Genomic DNA, 22752 nt, shown 5'->3' with positions numbered 1-22752 from the left:
GTGCAGGTGAATTTCGGAAACTACAAATAAAGTATTTTTGTCGTTGGAAAGTTAACATGAATGCCTTTTGTAAAATAACGATATGATCTTGTAGCCGAATTAACTCAATTTATTGTTTTGACGATTGAGCAAGTAACATGTGTTGTAAGGCACATTAAGATTGATGTCTACCATAGCCAACAACAGCATTTTACTGTACTTGTACCTTTTGGTTTATGAATTGCCCTGCTGCTATCGGCATTGTACATGGAATGCGGTATATATTGGGCTTAATTTGATTTATGTTCTGTTCCTTCCTTACCCGTGTGAGTGTGTATATATATATATATATATATATATATATATATATATATATATATATATATTGTGGATATTTTAAAACTTGTGAATATTTTTGAAAACTCATAAATATTTTAAAAATATATTTTATTGCTTACTATGCTTTCAAATCATACAATGTTCCAAAATGTCACTCGGAAACATTACAATGTTCCCGCATATTTGGAATCCATGTTGAGATGCTTCTGGATTCTCAAGTACTAATAGAAAGTGACAGAATGGATCAATCAAGTATCTGATCTTTGACGAAGAAGTGCTTTATTTGGTTGGTAGAGTGTTGTGTATATAGTGTCTTGGACCTGGAAAATCTTGTATTGGATGCAACTTGGACAGGCTCCATGGACTTGTTCAGGAAATGAGTTCAATATTATTATCAGGTTCTCAAAGTTATACTCTGGCTGTACGTGGTGCACACATCCATTTGGAATCTTGATGCATTGCTTTTAGGCTTTGACTGATACATTTCTAAGATGTCGTGCTGGTTCTAGAAATAGGTAAGTAATGACAATAAAAATTACTTTTGGCATTCTATATCATTACATAGGCTACTCAAGCAGTCATACGCTCTGACTATGCTTGGTGCATGCCTGCATCCGTTTCATTCTTTACTTTTAATTTAATTTCTCTTTGATTTGTTTTTTATATGTTCGTGTTTGTATTATTTATTATTTATGATTTTGGTTTAGTCAAGAAATATAAATGATTTTTATTATTTCTTTAATTGTATGAGAGAGATTCTTATCAAGAAATCTTATTTTTGAGAACTTTTAATTTTTCTTTTTAGATTTTCTTAAAATAAGAATTTTTTTCAAAGCATTTCTTTCTAAAAGTTCTATTGATTTTTTTCCGAAGGAATCACATTCATGCCAATGTTATATTTGGATCCGTTAAAGTAGTCATCTTATAGGACTCCATTCTTACTCATTCGGTTGAAACTAAAAGAATTCAGGACCAAAAATAATCTTTTATGAAAGAGGGCGTTTTATCCTGTACCTCCAACTTTCATCTTGCACTCCAATTTTCATAAATGTTTTCTAATTAATGAGGTGGTTCTAATTTTTTTTTTGTTGAAGAATTTTGTGCATGAAATGAATGAAGCGTTGAAAGCTTGTGCGTGAATTGAATGAACCGTTGAATATTGAATATATAGTTTCGAACAATTGCACCCCATTTCACCTATTTCGTTGAGTGTTCTGCATTTCATTTCATTTCTAAAAGCTAAGGAAACAAAACAAATAGAAGGAATTTATGAACGCATGGGTGATTTAAGTGCTATTGTGGTGAGGTTCTCCTATAACACTTTTAGTTTCATGATGTTCCAAGTTTTCCAAATTATGACACTTAAATGCTGCAAAATTTTAGGAATGTAATTTTGGATGATCTTGTTTGTATTAAAGATTAAAATTTATGTTCAAACTTAGCACAACAGAACATTCAAAAGAAAAACATATCTTATTCTATGCGACGAAAATAAATAGGTTTGATAGGATTGGCTCAAAGTTTATGATTATGGAAGTTTTGAGCTACTGGTTAAAGGCTAATCTTGTGCTTTGCCAATTCGTTATTTAATTCTTGTTTGAAAGGAGGTAAGCACATGATAGGAACCAACCTCACATAAAACTTAATAACTTAAAAATCTATCTCAAAAATCAAACTTGATAAGCGTGTGTAAATTAATGGAATATATTGATAATATACCTGTAATTAATATTCAACATTTCAAATGCAAATCCTATAATCAATATAAAACGTATTACTTGTCTTATGTTTCCAGAAGCATTCTTTCTAGTGATGGGATAATGATTATTTTTCTTGATGGTCTTGATCATAATCATCAAGCAGGAATTAATGAAGTGTGGAAAGAAAGAAAATAGGAAAAAAACTGTGAATAAAATGAGAAATATATACAAGAGAGAATTTATAATTTTGCTATTTTATCCCTAAAAATATTTTATAATAATGTAACATTATTACTGTAATTATTCTATAATAATGTAACATTATTACTGTAATTATTCTATAATAATGTAACATTATTACTGCAAATCACCTATAATAATAACAATATATTCTCTCAATAATCTCGGGATATGATTTATTTTCTAACACTCCCCTCAAACTGGAGCATATAGATTGTATGGATGAAGCTTGGAATACATAAACTCAATTTGAAATATGTAATCTGTCTTCAAGAGTGTCATTGGCACGCTGTCATTTCCGCTGTTCGCCACTATTGATGAACAACAAATTGCAAGAACAAATGAAGGGCCTGCAGCAACAAACTGCAGGGGCAAACAGTAACAGACCTCTAGGGACTACATTACCCTACAGCGGTTGGAATTAAAAGGCTAACAACCACAAACTTGTAAGGACTTAATCACCCTAAACAACAACAAAACTTCAAGGGACTTAATTGCCTTAAACAAGAAACATATGTCCTCCAAAGGCAAACAACAACAGACCTGCAGGGACTACACTATCCTGCCACGGCTGGAATTAAAAGGCTAACAGCCACAAACCTGTAGGGACTTAATCACCCTAAATAGTAACAAACCTTCAAGGGACTTAACTGTCCTAAACATATGGGAGGCCTTCAGGAAACAACTGTCCTGCATAGGCAAACAACAACAAACCTTCAAGGACTTCACTGCCCTGAGTAGCAACAAAACTTCAAGGGACTTAACTACCCTGAAATAAGGGAGGCCTTTAGAATAGAGAAGAAGATAGCGGAAGCAATAGAGGTAGGACTAGGTGTTGGTGCATCCGGATGGCAACACCGGACATATGCGAGACAAAAACCAGAGATTGCCCATTGAAGTATAAAAGCACAGGTTGAAAAAGAGGCTTTTAGAGGGCGGCCACCGACGACAACAAAGGCAAAGTAGAAAAGGATCAGAAAACCTGCCTTGATACCATGTGAGAAGTGGACTTTAAGCCTAACTCAATCCCACAAAACCGACTTGTAGGGTGAGGTTTGTACCCACTTATATACACTTAAATGACCTCATCTCTAGTCGATGTGGGACTTCCAACACACTTCCCTCACACCGAGGTATATACATCTCAAGCGTGAGATTAAACTTCTTAATGGGTGGTCCGATAGCGGCCCGATAATGGGTGGAACAACATGCCCAACGACAACAGAAATCGCTAGGATAGGCTCCAATCATGGCTCTAATGTCATGTGAAGAAAGAAAATAGGGAAAAAACTGTCTTATTAATTTTGAATAAAAGATGAAAAATATATAATTTTGCTATTTTATCCCTAAAAATATTCTATAATAATATAACATTATTACTGTAATTATTTTATAATAATGTAATATTATTACTGTAAATCACCTATAATAATAACAATATATTTTTTCAATAATTTCGGGATATGAATTATTTTCTAACAAAGTGCAAGTACTTTAATGTACATTGGTAATTTATACATCATTGAAGAAAGGATCTGTGATCTATTTTGTCTTGTTTATTAATAATTAATACAATCTCATTTTCTTAGTACGATAAAGTAGTAATATTTTCTTCATGGAAACATGGATTGTGATTTTTTCTAGGTTTATTATTTGTTGGTTACATAATCGTAATTTTCTTAGTGCAATGGTTTTGCATATTACAATAGATTAATACGTTTAAATTTATTTTTATCATTTGTGACACTATTTTGTATGTAATCAATGAATGTCATTGGATTAACTTCTTATAAATTCTTGCAGCAAAACATGACGTTGTTGTGCTGGACTTGATTATATTGTGGTGGAAACAACAAATGCAACTAAGCATGCGTTGATTTGCTTCGTAGAGAGAATCATGGTGTTGCTACTTTCATGATATTGGTATTTTTTTAATATATTATTCAATTTGTTGTCTAAATGACTATTTAATATTTCAAAACGCATAAATTAAATTTCTTCCCTTTTATTTCCAATCCTTGTGTAGGTATAATCACAATTTTATGCTCAAACATGTTTCCCTTATAATTTAAGGGCATGTTTGGTATTAGGAAATGTTTTTCATTTCTTTATTTTTTTCACCAATAACAATTTAATAGCATACGAAGAATTTAATAGAACCTTATTTATAAATTTTTAGTTATTTATAATAAAATTAAAATGAATACAAACATAAAAAATATAGAAAGAAAATATAGAAAATAAAACCCAATTTTTATTATTTCTATTATTTATTTTATATGTTAGTCCATAACATAAAGTAAAATGCAAGATAAGAATTAATATTATATTCTAATGAATATTATATTAATATAATTTATTGAATTTATTATGGCGGAGATTAACCACTGTTAGGGTTTTTTTTAGCCATTTTTAAGTATTTTGTGGCCTTTTAATTTGTCCTCATTGTTAAGAAATTATGTATAATTCCTCTTAATCAGATTTGTGAGCGAAATATACAAACGTAGAATAATGACATTCAAATTGAATTTGTGAAATTATACTGCAAATATATTATTGATAAAGAAAAAATTTAGAAACAAATCTCTCTCGTAGCTTTTTCTTGTCTATGTCTTCTCTACTTATTGGAATTGCTTTACGAAAGAATACATAACATGTATTTATAAGTTTACTTAAACAATATGTTCCATTCACTTAATTTTCCTAATTTTAAGTTTTCTAAAATATTATTGATTTTCTTTTGTGAAACCCAAGAATTAGGCTGCGTTCTTATTAATGGATTTGAGGGAGATGATTTGAGTGGATTTGAGTGAATTTGAGAGTAATTTTGTTGTTGTTTTTTTGAGTAGATTTGTGGGTAATTGAGAGTGGATTTGAGGGTAAAGTTTGTGAGAATTAGTGTAGGATTTGATTGATGTGATAAAATTAAAAAATTTGTTTAATTGGTAGAAATGAAAGATTACCAAAATGCCCCTAGTTATTTTAGTAATATAAAATGTTATTTTTTAATGTTATATTTAAATGTATAAATGTTAATAAAGAAAGGAAATTAATTCATAATAAGTCAAATTAATTTTTAAAATATTAAATAAATTATAATAAAGTAAAATAAATATTTTTAAAAATGTAGTATTTGTTTGTAATATAATTTCTTACCAAATACTATCAATTTCTTACCAGATCCTCTTTTGCACCACTCCCTCATCCTAAAATTATAGAATCATTTTCTAGTTTAACATGAATTATGTTAGTCATTAACACTGATTAATACCAGGAAGTGCACATTACTCAATCAAGATAATTAATGGATAAATACAAACTTACTTAAACCCCATAATACAAATGCATTATGCATCATGATAGATACTAGATGAAACCAAAGAAGAAACATGATAATATAAGAATATCTACTTAATGGAGAAAGTAATACCTAGCTCTAGTTTATAAGATGAATCTCTTTTTAGTAAAGATAGCTAGAATAAAACTAATACTCTCTAGAGTTATAATCTTCAATAACCAAAAGGCTCAGAAGCTTAGTAAATTAATGATTCTGAACTTTTGTGGATATTAAGATAAAGAATCTGGGAATTTGCCAATGACTATGATGAGAAACATAAAATGGAAGAGATAAAAAGTTGTGATAGAAGTTGATTTTTTGGATGAAAGTCCATCTTCAGTAACAGATTTTTCCACCAACATAAGGTACATGGTCTGCATATATATGAGTAAGCAGCATTATGAATAAATAATGCACAACTACAACGTTCATTCCTCCATTCTTATCTCTGGCTTTTTTCTAAATTTCTTCCTACTCTACATATTATTTCTGCTTATGAGCCACATTAGCACACACACACTTCATCTTCTTCTTCATTCAACAACTTCATCTTCTTCTTCTCCAACACCCTCCTCTCAATCTCCTTCTCATCCAGCAGCGGCAAGTGCCTCTCCTCCTCCCTCAGCATCTCCCTAGCCACCACCGACACCTCTGTCACCTCCCCACTTTTCACCCCTTCCTCGCTTCCCTCCTCACTTCATCCAAACACCTCGACTCCCCTGCTACCTCCAGCCGCATCGCCTCCTCCGCCGGCCCCTCCAGCCGCTCCAGCATGCCATCCTCATAATCACAGTAACTGCAGAACCGGATGTGATGCCATTAGAACCGAATAAACACACGCAGATTCGAATACAACGTTGGCTTGATCCGAATATGCCAACTCTGTAACCGAATACGCCTCATTTGCATTTTCTTCGAAAAGCTGGAACCGAATACGATCTTCTCTGGATCCGAATACACGACCATGAACGTCTCTTCTTCAACCGTTGCTTCAAGCTTTCGTCATCTTCGTCTAGTTGCCTCCTCATCATCAAACATCTTCTTCCTCGTCCATTAACCCCAACCTGCAACAAACACATCAAAATCTGAAAGAAACCTGAGATGAAAATTTCCACAAGTGTTCACTGTCAAGAAAAAGATTACCTCAGATGAAAAATGTATTGAAATTTTACAAATAATACAGGGACATAAATGACTTTTCGGTGTAAATCATCGCAAATCTTACCAAAATAGCGGGATGGTTTAAACAGTAAAATCTCGCAAATAGTTGTTTTTCCATCTTCACAAATCAACTCAAATCAGTGCAAACGAACAACGTCAAAAATTTAATTCCTCGCTCGCGATACTGCGTAAACAGTACAATCGCTTCAAAGGAACAAAGTGTTAAGCATCCTTAATTTCTCTATGGAGGATCCAATTCTTGGTTTAGTTGACAAATTCCAACAATCTCCCACTTGAAGACTGATTTTAATCTGTCTTCACACTTTGATCATTACACCAATCTTTTGTAGTCTATTATTGTAGCAAGCCAACTGAAGTTGAACATAATTTCAGTTTGTCAATGCTTACCACTTTTGTTAACATGTCTGCTGGATTCTTACTTCCGAGAATCTTTCTCAATGTTAGCACCTCATCTTCAAGCAAAGATCTAATGAAGTGATAACGAACATCAATATGTTTTGTCCTAGAGTGAAATGCTGAATTCTTTGCCAGATGTATAGCACTCTGACTATCACTGTGCAAAACACTAATCTCTTGGATGAATCCTAACTCTGTTAACAATCCCTGAAGCCATATTAATTCTTTACTAGATTCTGTTACTGCTACATACTCAGCTTCTGTAGTGGATAAAGCAACAATCTTTTGCACCCGTGACATCTAACTAACAGCTGTAGTACCAATAGTGAAAATGTAACCAGTAGTACTTCTTCGGTGATCTACTTCACCTCCAAAGCCTGCATCTACGTAACCTTGTACTTTTAACTCTCCTTTGCTAAAGTACAAACACTTCTCTATAGTGCCTCGTAGATATCTCAAAATCCATTTAACAGCTTCCCAATGAGCTTTACCTGGATTTGACATAAACCTGCTAACAACTCCCACTGCATGACCAATGTTTGGCCTTGTGCAGACCATCGCATACATTAAACTTCCAATAGCTGAAGCATATGGAATTTCAGCCATGGACTCCTTTTCCTTCTCTGTTTGAGGAGACTGTTCTTTGGATAAACGAAAATGACTGGCCAAAGGTGTGCTAACTACTTTGGCGTCTCTCATGTTGAATCTCTGCAAAACACGATTAATGTACTCTGCCTGAGATAGTTGCAAAATACACTTTTGTTATCTCTTGTGATTTGCGTTCCAAGGATCCTTTTTGCTGGACCTAAATCCTTCATGTCAAATTCTTTTGATAATTGTTGCTTCAAGCTTCTGATCCCGTCCATATCTAAACCAGCTACTAACATATCATCAACATAAAGTAGAAAAATGATATAACTGGACTTATACCTCTTAAAGAAACAACAGTGGTTGGCATTACACTTCTGGAAACCTTCCTTGTGCATGAAGCTTTCAAACTTTTTATACCACTGTCTTGGAGCTTGTTTCAAACCATACAAGCTTTTCTTTAATCTACACATCATGTTCTTTTTTCTTTCTTCGAAGAAGCCTTCAGGTTGATGCATGTAAATCTCTTCATCTAAGTCTCCATGAAGAAATGCAGTCTTCACATCTAATTGCTCAAGGTATAATCCTTCACTAGCAACAATACTTAAAACAAATCTGACGGTATTGAGTTTTACAATTGGAGCAAAGATTTTAGTGTAGTCAACTCCTTCATTTTGCTGAAATCCTTTGACAACTAGTCGGACTTTGTATCTCTTGAACCCATCATGATCCTCTTTCACCCGATACACCCATTTATTGTTAAGTGCCTTTTTCCCAACAGGTAACTCTATTAGTTCCCATGTCTGGTTGGACATTAAAGACTTTATCTCATCTTTCATGGCAAGCTCCCACTTACTAGCATCTGTCATCTGGCATGCTTCTTCATAATTTTTAGGCTCTCCTTCATCAGTTAACAATATATAATTCAGATATTTTCTATTAGGTACATGAGGCCGAGAAGACTTTCGCAAAACAGGAGCTGGAATAGAAAGTTCTGGTGTGTCGAGTTCTTCGTTATCATTATTTTCACATGACTCCTCTGACTGAGGAGTCTCAATTACAAGAGTTTTTGGGATATCATCCATCTTCACATACACCGATCTACTTTGTTCTGAGTTGTTATTTCATGTGTTGTTCCTGTCCTTATACATCACCTTTTCATTGAATATCACATCTCTACTACGAATCATATTTTGATTTTCATTATCCCATAAACTGTAGCCAAACTCATCTTCACCATAACCGATGAAAGTGCACTTCTTCGATTTAGGATCAAGCTTATTTCTGCCTTGATCACTAATGTGCACATATGTTACACAACCAAAAATTTTGAGATGTGATAGTTTTATCTCTTTACCACTCCATACCTCTTCTGGAATTTTGTGCTCCAATGGAACCGACGAACCTCGGTTGATTAAGTAAGTTGCTGTGTTGACTGCTTCTGCCCAAAACTGCTTTGGTAAGCCTGATTGTAAAAGCAAGCTTCTGGCTCTCTCTGTCAACGTTCTATTCATACGTTTTGCCACACCATTGTGTTGAGGCGTACCTGGCACGATCCTCTCCATTCTGATCTCGTGCTCATAGCAAAACTTCTTAGATCTAGTGTCTTCATATTCACCACCATTATTTGATCTAAGCTTTTTTATCTTTAATCCTGTCTCATTTTCTACCATGGATTTCCAAATTTTGAAAGCTTCAAATACTTATGACTTATTTTTAAGAAAGTATGTCCATACATTCCTAGAGTGGTCGTCAATAAAAGTCACAAAGTATCGCTTACCACCAATGGATGAGACGGTTGTTGGACCCCAAGCATCAGAGTGAACAAGCTCAAGTCTCTCTTTCTTTGGGATTCTTCCACTTCTCTGAAAGCTTACTCCTTTATGCTTTCCAAGTATACAGTCTTCACACATGTCAAATTCTATTGACCGAAGACTTGATAGTTTTTCCTTTGAGTGCATGATTCTCATCCCTTTCTTACTCATATGACCTAACTTTCGGTGCCATAGGTTAGGATTTTCATTCATTGCAACTGCAATNAAATGACAAGCTCCTTNTGTCTTGTANAGAGTACCACTCTTCCTACCACGAGCAATTGTCATTGCACCCTTTGAAATCTTCCAATTATCACCATGGAAGACTGTTGTGTAGCCATCATTGGCTAATTGGCCTACTGAGATTAAGTTCTTTGTTAGGTCGGGAATATGTTTAACATTTTTCAATTCCCATACAGACCCATTTAACTTAATCTTCACTGCACCTTTACCAGCAATCTCACAAGATTGCTCATTACCAAGGTAAACTTTTCCAAGATTTCCAGGAACATAATTCTCAAAGAATTCTTTCTGTGAGGTGGCATGAAAGGATGCTCCAGAGTCTAACACCCAAGACTCTTCCTTGTTCTCTAAAGAACATATCAATGCATCTTCTCCTCCTGAGGTTGAAGCAACATTTGCTTCTGCTTAATCCTCGTGATTCTTCCGTGCACTCTTGCACTGGTTTTTGTAGTGTCCTACCTTTCCACAATTCCAACACTCAATTGTCTTTGAGTTTTGGAAACTACGATGATTCTTAGAATTGGACCTTCTTTCCTTGGATCTTCCACGTCCATATCCTCTGTTCGAACTTCTTCCTCTTGACTCTATATGCAAAACTAAAGAGGTTGAAGATTCTCCTGACTCTTTCCGTCGAATCTCTTCACTAAGAATCAGATCACGAACATCATCAAACTTTAATTTATTATTGCCTGATGAGCTACTTACAGCTGTGACTATAGCATTCCAACTTTCCGGTAGAGAAGACAAAAGTATCAAGGCTCGTACTTCGTCATCAAATTCGATTCTAACTTAACTCAATTGAGTTGTGACTATATTGAGTTCATTAAGATGCTGCACTACCATTGCGCCATCTGACATCCGCAAATTAAATAACCGCCTCACCAAATGAACTTTGTTTGAGGTTGACGACTTTTCATACATACTTGAAAAAGCTGTCATAAGACCCACTGTGGTCTTTTCTTTTGCAATAGTAAATGCAACATTGCGGGATAATGTTAATCGAATAACTCCGAGAGCTTGTCGGTCGAGAAGAATCCAATCTTCATCCTTCATGTTTTCTGGTTGATGCCCCGAGAGAGGTTGATATAGCTTTCTCTGATACAAATAATCTTCAATCTGCATCTTCCAAAAGCCAAAGCCCGTATCATTGAACTTCTCAATTTTTATCTTTCCTTCATCTGCTGCCATTTCTCCCACTTAAATCTGACTCCCTTTGAACCGTTGATTATAATAATAGCAACCGACTCTGATACCAGTTGTTAAGAAATTATGCACAATTTCTCTTAATCAGATTTGTGAGAGAAATATACAAACGCAGAATAATGACACTCAAATTGAACTTGTGAAATTATACTGCAAATATATTATTGATAAAGAAAAAATTTAGAAACAAATCTCTCTCTTAGCTTGTTCTTGTCTATGTCTTCTCTACTTATTGGGATTGCTTTACGAAAGAATACATAACATATATTTATAAGTTTACTTAAACAATAGGTTCCATTCACTTAATTTTCCTAATTTTAAGTTTTCTAAAATATTATTGATTTTCTTTTGTGAAATCCAAGAATTAAGCATCCTTAAATTTCTCTACGAAGGATGCAATTCTTGGTTTAGTTGACCAATTCCAACACTCATGGCATAGTCATAACGGTCCTCCCGGAGAAACTGGAGAGTACGATGGAGATGATTCTCTTCCATACTCACCTAGTCTTGATTCACTCTTTCTTCATCTGTGGCCTTCGTACACTCATTTTTTTTTTCAATATTTTAATCACTATGTTTTAAACAAGTGTTTCTCTTTTTCAGTTTTGATTTTGAACATAAAAATAATATAATCATGTTACTTGCATGATTAACAAAGTCATATTATTTACTTGACAAAGTAAAATTGCATTATTGACAAATTCATATTATTTATATGATCCAGAGAGTGAAAGTAATTAGAACTTCTGTTCTAATAATATTTGAATATTATTATTAAAGTTATTTATCTTATTATTAATTATTAATCTATATATGAATATAATTTAATAGACATAATTATTAATAATTTTACAGATATAATTATAAATATTAGTTTATGAAACTTTTAAAAATGATATATATATATATATATATATATTATAAATTGATAAAAATAGATAAGAATATAAAAAATGTAAAAAGGAAAAATAAATAAAAAATTTATCTAAATAAATTTGTATTATATATATTACAAAATATAAACCAATATTTTCAAGAAAATTGACAATTACCATTTGTAATATTATAAGAAAACAAATATAAATTAAAAAGATAAGTCATGTATCCCAATTGTTATGTATCATTGAAGAAAGGACATGTGATTTATTCTGTCTTGTTTATTAATAGTTAAAACAATCCTGATTTTCTTAATATGATAAAGTAATCATATTTTCTTAATAGAAAGAGGATCGTTGCTTCGTAGAGAGAATCTTGGTGTTGTTACTTTCATGATATTGGTATTTTATTTTATATTACTCAATTTGTTGTCTCTAAATGAATGTTTAATACTTCAAAAGGCATAAATTAAATTTCTCACATGAGATTTTGGCATAGTTGGTCTTTAATTTTTAAATTATTTTAAATTTCTTTATACACTGATGTATTATCACTAGTGTAAAAACGGCGTATAACGTCACGCGGTCAACGTCAAAAATCCAATATCCAATGTTAAAAATGATCGGTGACATTTCCGTAAATAAATTCAATTGTTCCACATCCTTTATTAAAACAGTTCGTTGTCTATTATTTATTAATGTCAAACAAATCCCAATTAGATGTAATCTATAATGTACTAACGTCAAACAAGGGTTAGAACAACATAAAACAATGACCTTAGAATCACTTAACGTCAAATTAAGAAACAAATGACGTTCAATTTAAAATAAAAAAATAATGAAATAGTGGTTTGCTTCCAGCAGTATTACTCCTATCCACATTTGACGTTAACCATGCTAAATATTCAACGTTTTATATGCCAACAAGAAGACACAGAGTGAATCCCCTTTTTATTCTTTATTTCTTTTCTCTTTTAAACCAAACATAACGTCGCCCACTTTATGGTCTCGACGTTTATACCAATATAGAACGTCATACAATTTGGAGTTAGACGTGATGGTCGTTGGTGTACAAAACCTTAGTGGTTTCCTTTCAGCAAAATTACTCCTACTCACATTTGACGTCCACCATGATAAATATTGATGTTTTATGTTCCAGCAAGAATCCTTTTTTATTCTTTATTTCTTTTCTTTTATAAACCAAACAAAATGTCATCAACTTTATGGGGTCGACGTTTAAACCAATATAGAACGTCGTACAAGTCGGGGTTGGATGTGATAGTCGTAATAAACCAACCAAATAACGTCAAACTGTTTTTATCAATTCAACTTTTTTTTTTTCAGAAATATTTTATTTTTTTCAAATATTTAAATATCTTATTATTTTTGTTGTTTGTATATTTAAGTATTTAATATATTTTGTTTTGTATATTTTGGTGGTCATAGATATGGTAGAACAATAGGTGTATCTACCTATTATGGTGAGAGTTCATAACACAACATCAACTTATAAAAGATGGACTGAAGAAGCTGATGTTGATGTCATTGAGGAACATGATGTTACTAAAGAGCAGCAAAAGCATGTTGTTGAGCAGGAGGATGTTTCTCAACAAGAAGATGAAGTAGGTGGATTATGAGGAAGTCCATGAGACACATCACTGCTGACTCATTATATGCAACATGTTGTATTTGTCTTATGACAAAGTTGTTTTAGAACATAACTTAAATTTTAATTGGTAATGAGTAGTTTGAATTATTTTTTTTATATATTTTGTTGTTGCATAGGATAAAGGGGAGATCAAGTTAATCTCCAATAGAAAAAAAATTAATAAATTTGGCCTATATCATGAGGCAATTGAGCCTTTTGTGATGAATTCTGGTTTATTGCTCTTGATTAAATTATTGTATGACTAAGCCGACAAGAGATTGATATTGGTGTATGTTGAGAGATGACAATAGTTTCCATGTTTTAGTGGGTGAGATGACCTTCACACTAGATGACGTGTCGTCGCTACTTCACCTACCTATTATGGGACAGTTTTGTGAGATCAAGGCGTTGAGGAAATTTGAAAAAGCTTGGTTTATTATTGTCGATCTTTTAAACGTGGCCCGCACTAGGACTGAAGCTGAGATGATATAGGCACGTGGTCCTAAAGTTAGGTTGAGCTGGTTGAGAAATGTCTATCACGAGTGTTGTGAGCAACAACATTGGGAGTGCACAACACGAGCATACGTGTTGCAGATTACTTTTAACGCCTAACCCTCTCCATTAGAATAGGGTTTGCCCCTCAACTTAAAGGGACACTCACATTTTCTTGTGCCGGATACAATTAGTTGAACATTAGGTTTGTACTTCCTATACTTCTCACTTTTCACAATCTAACAACATGAACATCTTTCTTCTTGGTTCACCAGTTGTCATACAAATCTCATAATAACCATAATAAATCTAAGATCAAATACAATTCCTTGAACCCATTCAATTAACTCATTGTGTGAGGGAAATATTGTATCCATTGTAAAAATATTTGTATAATCGCCCTCGTCCGCCACTTCATTTATGAAAGAAGAAAATTTAGATACAAAGCTTGAATTTATTTGTGAATCCATCAACTCAAATGGACAATTGTTCATCTTAAAATATTACGCCTAAAAATAATAATGACCTAAATGATAAACATGTTGGTTACTCCATATATCACTAAATACTAATATAATATCAATAATGATAATAAAATGCTACACTATTAAAAATTAGTTAACAAACAAAATAAAACTAAATCAAATAGAAAAAAATAAAACAAATTTTTAACTTAACTTCAAAAGCAGTTAATTCCTTAATCGTCTTTCAAAAATTAGTGAGGTTTTAATTGACTGATCTTTGAAAACCAATTAAGGACATAACAATTTTCAAAATACTTTATGCTTTTTAACGACTTTTGAAAATCAATTAAAACCTTACTGATTTTTGAAAGTCGGTTAAAAAATTAACAATTTTGAAATTTGTTAAATCCTTATATAATTTTTAAAACTTATTAAAAAATCAGTTAAAAAATTTACAATTTTTTAAATCTGTTAATTTCTTAATCGACTTTCAAAAATTGATAAAATTTTAATCGATTTTCGAATGCTATCGAAAAGTTTTACCAGAAGTATTACTTGAACGTCGTACCTCACACACACGCAACACCACAATAGAAACCACCACGATTACCACACCACAGCGGGATCACCATAAAACTACCAATGCGAAGAAATAAACCACGAATGCGAAAAAGAAAATGGAAAATGATATTTTAACACCATTTTTTGACACTATTTTGACACTGCTCACGTGTCAAAATGTGATTTGACGATTTCAAATTAAAAAAGTTGAGATAGGGGTATGTTTGGAAGAAAAGAAACAAAGTTTGTTTTTTTAATTTGAAATCGTCCAACCACATTTTGACACGTGTACAGTATCAAAATGGTGTCAAAAAATGGTGTTAAAATTTTATTTTCCAAAGAAAATATAAGAAGGCAAAATGAAGAATGAAAGCAAAAAGTGAATGTCTGGTGAGAATATAATATAGAAACATTATTTGATTAAGATAGAAAAAAAAATTTATTACCATAACATTTAATTAGCTCTTTTTTTTTCTTTTTATTTAATTCGAAGGGCATAACAAACTTTTTAAAGGTTAAGAAAGAAAGTGGTGAGGTAGAGGAAGAAGCACTCTTTACAAAATCCCGTTATGCAGCAGCCGAGTATTAAACCATTCAAACACTTCAATTTTCATGCTGTTTAATAATAGTAAAAAAGACAAAAGAAAAAAAAAAATAACACCAACAAGCCATTTGCAAAACTATACAACAATTTCTTTTCTTTTTCGTTTTGAAAACTATATACTATACACTCTTTATTTTTCCTTTTAACTTTGTACACTGTACTCATAGTAGAGAGAGAAAAATGGTAGATGCAGCTCACACATCTCCACATCTAGTGAGGTTTTAGGATATCCAAGGGAAAGTGAATCCCAACTCTATCGAGAACCACAAAACCAGAATTCTGAGTGACTCAACAAAGAAAAAAGGCCAAATCTTTTGAGCTTTAGATGAGGCAAAAAGCAGAAGAAAAAGGCCAAAGAATCTACACCAAATCTTGATCTCTCTCGTACCCTTTGAGCATTGGAGGGTTTTCCTCAAATTGCCATGTTTTGATTCCTCAACTCCAGAGTTATGAAATGGATTTTTCTACTAAACTCATGTTATTTCCTTTTTTGTTGGTTTTGTTCACATGTTTTAAGGCACCCCATGTTGCAGAATCTGCTTCTGATTACTCCACTTTGGTCTACAAGGGCTGCTCCAAGGATTCTTTCACAGATCCAAATGGGGTGTACTCGCAGGCTCTCTCTGCACTCTTTGGCTCATTGGTTTCACAATCCACCAAAACCAAGTTCTACAAGGCTACTTCTGGCTCTGGCCAGAACACCATAACTGGTCTCTTCCAATGCAGAGGGGATCTCACCAACTCTGACTGCTACAACTGTGTCAGCAGGCTCCCAGTTCTGTGTGACAAACTTTGCGGCAAAACCACCGCTGCAAGGGTTCAGCTACTAGGTTGCTACGTTCTCTACGAGGTTGCAGGGTTCTCCCAAATCTCAGGTATGCAGATGCTGTACAAGACTTGTGGGGCAACAAATGCTGCTGGGAGAGGGTTTGAGGAGAGAAGGGACACTGCATTCTCTGTGATGGAAAATGGGGTTGTCAGTGGCCATGGCTTCTACACCACCAGCTACCAGTCTTTGTATGTGATGGGGCAGTGTGAGGGAGATGTCGGTGATTCAGATTGTGGGGAGTGTGTGAAAAATGCTGTTCAGAGAGCTCAGGTTGAATGTGGAAGCTCTATTTCAGGACAAGTCTTTCTTCATAAATGCTTCATCAGTTATAGCTATTACCCAAATGGGGTTCCTTCTAGATCATCTTCATCATCAGCTTCCTTCTCTTCTTCTTCTTCTTCAGGTACTAGATGACGTGACTGTTAATGTCTAATCCCTACCCTACCTACTTACACATATGAATGTAACAAAAGTTGCCAGGCAAAAGAGAAGCCTCAAGTTTTAAGTTTTAACACCATTCCAAAATTTGAACAATCTGTCATTTTCAGTGTTTGTTTCATGAACTTGACTTCACTTTGTAATGCTGTGTGCTTTTTAGTTTAATTATCTGTCAAAGTCGTGTTTATATATTTGAATATATTAGACATATATTCCCTTGTTTTGCATAAACCATAACATTATTTATTACTTAATGAGGTTTTATTTCACTTCAAAATCAATGCTAATCAGAATGACTTCTGTTTGATTTGTGATCAATTTTGCAAACACTTATCTAAACATGCACTTAATTAGTTGTTCTAAGGTTGATACGGTGCTGGTATGGTCATACTTGGATCTGCTATTGTGATATGTTTTTTGTTGGTGATGCAGGGCAAAATCCAGGGAAAACAGCTGCTATAATAGTAGGAGGAGTAGCTACAGTGGCTTTTGTGGTTATATGTTTGTTATTTGCTAGAAGTTTGAAGAAGAAACATGATGGTATGAGTTATACGAGGCAATAAGAAATGATTTTATGATGGATTATATTATATGTTATACACTCTTTTGTTAGTTATGCATACTTTGTGCTCATTTTTCTGATACTTTTTTGCTCTTATCTTGCACAGATTATTGACAGAAGAATATGATTTCTGAGAAGGAAAAACTATTCTTTTAGGTGCATTTTTGCATGTTTAGTTGATGGATGAAGGGTGAAAAGTTTGTGGTAAATAGAGCATGCTTGATACAGAAATAATACAGAATGGTTCACTGTTATAGTAATTGTAGTAAGATGATATTGTGTTGTTGGGAAGAGCAATGTGATTAGAACATGAAAGTTAGATTCTTTTTCACAAGGGTGTAACTGTAAATTACCCAACTGAATGAATGAATGTTTGTCATTCCAAGTGGATGAAAATTTTGGACTTTACCTTTAGCCATGTGAGAAATTTCTCTTTCCTCTTTTCAATTGTTCATTGACTTTATGCTTTTTAAAAGTTGCAAGTTGCAAGTTGCAACCCTCCCATGCTCCCAAGAGTCCTGTTTCTGTACTCCAACAAAATACTTTAGTAAGTTTTTATATTTTCTTTTTCTAAATTAATGTTATAGAAATATGAGTAATTGAAGTTAAAGTGGTAAAATTTACTATAGATATTATTATATTATGTTACATTTTAATAGGTAAAACTGTTCTGCAGTGCAACTGCGTACGAATGTATGTTTTCTATGTATTCTCTATATTCATTAATTCACGGAAACTAATTTTGTGTTGTTATTTCTGTTTTGTTACCTAAAGATTACAAATGCAAAAATTGAAGAGTGATAACAAGTATTAATTAGCAATTGTTGCTATCTTAATTTGGGAATAGTCGGAAATATTTATAAATTAGTTAATATTTTAATAAGCTATTTTAATTCTTATTTAAAGAATAACAATTCAAACATTACTTTATTATATGGTTATAGAAATTAATTTAATTATTTTTTGTTATTGTTTATTGAAATTCATTTTTATCTATAAAGACTAGAAAATATACGTAAAAACATGTTTTAGAAAATGAGGTATATTTTAGTACTTGACAGAGGACTATCAATTGATCCTATAAAAGACGTATTTGAGGAAAAACCTTTACAATTCAATAGCATAAACTCTTATTTACTAAATAATATACAAAATTTCTCTTCTTTATTCTCTTACTCTTAATTTTTATTTTATTTGAAAATGTAAGAACCTAGAAAATGATATATTATAGTTGGTAGGTGTTTTAAAATAATGAGACCGAGTATTATAAAATTAAAATAATTTGATAATATAATTAGAATTTTCTTAAACTCACCTCATTATCTAAAACACTCACATTTTCTTTAAAAACTCTTTCTCTCGAGTTTTTTACCTTCTCTCTAAGAGTTCTAACTCCTTAGTCATCTTTTTTACGATCAGGAGGTACCTAAACACCACGACAACAGGGTCTACGTTTCTACCCAACCAATTTCTACAATAGAGCAAGTAAGTTTCTGTTACTTTTGCCTTTTTCGTTCGTAATTGAAATCATGTGTAATGATCTCTCGTCGCATGTGAGTTGTAATGTCCTTTTCTAGTTTCATATTCATAAGAGCTCCTAAGGACTCTCTTATCTCTTTTTGGTGTTTTTGTAGGCATTTTTAGAGTTTCTTGAACTCCAAACCAGGGTTTGGTGTTTATAGAGCCTTTTTTGCTTCGGTGTAAGGTAATGGAAGTTAGTAGTTTAACTTTAATTCTATTTGGTGGTGTGAGTTTAGTGGTTGTATGTAGGTTAATTTGAGTTAATTATGATTTTAATGATTGTGTTAGTGTTAGTTTATTTGATTCGGTGTATTTGACAATTTAATGATAATTAAATTTCTGGTATAATGAAAATCTTGATGCTATTGTTGTTATGAAGTTTATGTTATAGACTTGGATTGATATTTAGAACGTGTTGTAAAGTTTATAGAGCAATGAGTTGAAAATCTATGAGTTTTTGTAGTTAAAATGGAGGATTTTGATATGCAATCTGGTGAGATAGTGCTTGGATGGAGAAATTTGGTATTATAGGCCTGGTTATGTGTTATTTAAGACTTGTTAGAACCTTGAGTTGGTAAAAATCTGATAGGAAATTTGGTATGGGTCAATGTGATGGTTTTAGGAGGTTTTAAGTTCAAATTAAGGAGGTATTGACATGTGAATTTTGATATAACAGTTAGGAAGGAAATTCAGAAGTTTAAGGGTTAGTTATTTGCTCATTTAGAACTGGTTTTGATGTTGAAATGAGGGAAACCTAATGCAAGAGTGTTTGGTGGTTGATAGGTGGAGTTTAACTTGGTTTGAAACTAGTTTTAGGGGTTTTGACTAGAGAGTTTTCAAATTAGAAGGTCTGGAGTATGTAGGATGATTTGGGGTTTGTCATAGAGTCATTTATGACTTGTTCAAGCTGTTAAGTTGCATAAATTTGGTATGAGAGGTATACAATTGAGTCTGGATGGTTTAGAGTAGTTGATTGGGTTTTGGATGGTCATTTTTTAGTTAAAGCACTAGTGCAGCGCAGGGAAACGACCGCGGTTGTTTTTCCCTATACGTCGCGGTTTACGAACCACGACATATACAGGCGCGATAAAAAGTCTATGATTATAGGCCGCGGTTCCAACCGCAGTCAAAAGTTCTGGAAATAGACCGCGGTTGCACAAGGAACCACAGCCAAAACCCCATTTAAAAAAAAATTGTTCCATTATAGGCCGTGGTTCGAACCGCGGTAAAAGACAAGGAATAGACCGCGGTTTACGCAACAACCGCGGCCAACAGTCATTTTAAAAAAAAAATAAAAAAACGACAAACTTTCTACCGCGGGTTTGGTCAGAATCACGACATATTCTCCTACTTTCTACCGCGGTTTTGGTAACAACCGCGACATATTCTCCTACAGTTTTTTAAAATAGCAGGTCTGTTTTTGTGATATCCACTGCCACAAAAACAGACCTGCATATGAAATACATGTTCAAATTCAATTTCAACACATCAAACAAATGTTCAAATGTATCTTAACATCACATAAAATACAAAGTCTAATAAAATACAATCTAATAAAATAGAATGTTTAAATCTAATAACTATGACTTATTATATAATCTAATGAAATATTTTGCAGCAGCTTTCCTTATGAATGAAATTGGCTTCTCAGGAACTGGTGTAGTAGTCTTGAATCTCTGCACAAAACAATTGAAATTATTAAGTGTATATGAATTCCAAATTTTGGAGAAAATCAAAATTTGTTAGATTTAAATATTACCGTTTCCCAGCCTCTTCTGATATGAGAATGAATAATATGAGTCATCCAATACATTACATAGTATCCGCACTCATATGACCCACTCTGTCTGTTACACTACAATATATCATCACAGTTGTAAATAGTTAGTGAAAAACATTAAAACAAAACAACTATAAGAAAGTATGGCTTTAGCATATGTCAAACCTTGATAGAAATCCATGCAATCTTTCTAGTGTTTGTAATTGATCTCCCAACCATCATCATACTTGCTGAAATAGAACTATATATGAAAAAGCAAAAAGTTTTAGCATTCATTTATATAAAAAAAGAAAGTCCAAACATTGAGGTTCTTACCAATCAACTAGTTGTCTGAGATTTATGGGAGGAGGCTTGTGCAATGAGCAGAACCATAAAGCATAGCTCTCGTGCATAGAAATAACAAGAAGCTGCCAATGGCGCCTGAAATTCATAATAACTTAACTATTATATTTTAAAATCACATATGGAACTTTATTATGTTAACAAAGTTCACTTACCCGGATATATAAGGCAAAATATATATTTTCTTGCCGCTTGCAAAATTTCTTATGAGATTTGTGTTGATGTGATCAAAATCATTTGATTCGTGAATAGATTGGGGATCAATGAATCAATAATCATCAGAGTGCCCCAACTTGTTACTGGTCCCACACAAATACCTGAAATCAAAAGTTAACTTTGATATAAGGATACTTGATATACAAATCAATTTTATATATAAATAATTGCTCATAGACTTACATCATCCATAGCTAAATAATTGTAATATTCAACTCTTATGTTCCCAAAGCAAGCTCTCTGACATTTGCGCCATGAAGGTATAATGGGACCTCAGAGACTCTCCCAAATACATTAGAATAATATTCAACCTCCAAAGGCTTATCTTCAAGGATGTCAGCAAGTAGCTGCAATGAACCAAGAGGATCATCCTCAGATAGAGGAATCTTCTCTTGTGCTTGCGTTTGTTGTTACATGGAAAAATAAGATAAGTTTTGACATCAATAACATGTAAACTTTAAAATTGAGAAGCGTAAAGAAGAATTCCATATCGGGGGGTCAGAAACTAAACCAATCAAATGTTTAGGCCAAGCGATAAAGGACTTGAATGCTTGTTCCACAATGAAAATCTCATCTGTGGCCAGAGGAACTGAGGCATCTGGTATGATCATTTCGTCTACTGAGACCTTCACCTCATCCTTTGATAGCTCCATACTATGAACAACAGTCGTTGCCTTAAACATTGTTCCACGAGCTACCAGGACCGTCTCGGTATCGTCTAAAATGTATAGCAGACATGGACTAGCATCGTCCATGTCATCCCCTAGGACGATTGGTGCTGAACAACTTCCTTTCCCGCTTCTCCTTGTCAGAGTAAATGTTTAGATTATACAAAAGGTAGAAATAATTGCACATAAATGTTTATTAAGTTTACCTGTGGGAGGCACAACATGTTCCTGTTCCTGTACAGGAGATGGCATCGGGCGCATGCCGTAGGTCTCAAACTGCTGCTGGAACATGGAGCTGAACTCACTATACAATTCAGCCCCGAGCTATGATCTAACCTTGTGTGTGATCTCGTCCGTAAGGTCGGCTCGAACCTTTTTTGTGATCTCTTGTGTCATCATTTCTCTTTGTTCTTCGTTGTATGCATATGAAGGCTAACGAGAAGAGCTCCCAAAATAATCTCGAATTCCTACTCCATGACCAGCTGCACGTACACGTCCAGGGTGCTCAGGTCGTCCAATCGCAGCGGTAAGAATATCTTGGCGACCCTCTGGAGTGAATTGACCTTGGGAGCTCTACTCAACCAAGGAGTCTTGTAACATTACATAACACCATTATTCTTTAAAAAGTTCAATGTAGTATGTATAATGAAATTATTATTATTTTAGGAACAATAATAACTTACAATTCTTTTAGAAATTTCCCGTGCAGTGTCAGAAGAGTAGGTGCCCGA

General features: G+C 33.3%; 1 protein-coding gene across 2 annotated transcripts; it reads left to right on the top strand.

Moving 5' to 3' along the window:
• Positions 1-15786: 15786 nt before the first annotated feature.
• LOC106770828 (cysteine-rich repeat secretory protein 3) lies at positions 15787-17908 on the top strand. Of its 2 annotated transcripts, XM_014656645.2 has the most exons (3): positions 15792-16897; positions 17365-17472; positions 17601-17908. In XM_014656645.2, exons 1-3 carry the CDS (start codon positions 16120-16122, stop codon positions 17606-17608), a joined length of 894 nt encoding a protein of 297 aa, XP_014512131.1. In that variant the 5' UTR covers positions 15792-16119; the 3' UTR covers positions 17609-17908. The 2 variants fall into 2 exon arrangements, with proteins under 2 accessions (XP_014512130.1, XP_014512131.1); XM_014656644.2 differs by lacking the exon at positions 17601-17908 and having other exon boundaries at positions 15787-16897; positions 17365-17495.
• Positions 17909-22752: the final 4844 nt, after the last annotated feature.

The sequence above is a fragment of the Vigna radiata genome, chromosome 8 (genome assembly GCF_000741045.1).
Source record: "Vigna radiata var. radiata cultivar VC1973A chromosome 8, Vradiata_ver6, whole genome shotgun sequence".
Classification (NCBI taxonomy): domain Eukaryota; kingdom Viridiplantae; phylum Streptophyta; class Magnoliopsida; order Fabales; family Fabaceae; genus Vigna; species Vigna radiata.
Note: the sequence above shows the minus strand (reverse complement) of the source record. Positions and strands in the feature narration are given on the sequence as shown.

What these genes read in the sequence shown, in the direction of transcription:
- LOC106770828 (XM_014656644.2), top strand. Translation starts at nt 16,120, where the DNA reads ATGGATTTTTCTACTAAACTCATGTTATTTCCTTTTTTGTTGGTTTTG. An exon ending in CTCTTCTTCTTCTTCTTCAG is followed by an intron (nt 16,898 to 17,364) that starts GTACTAGATGAC and finishes TTGGTGATGCAG; the next exon opens with GGCAAAATCCAGGGAAAACA.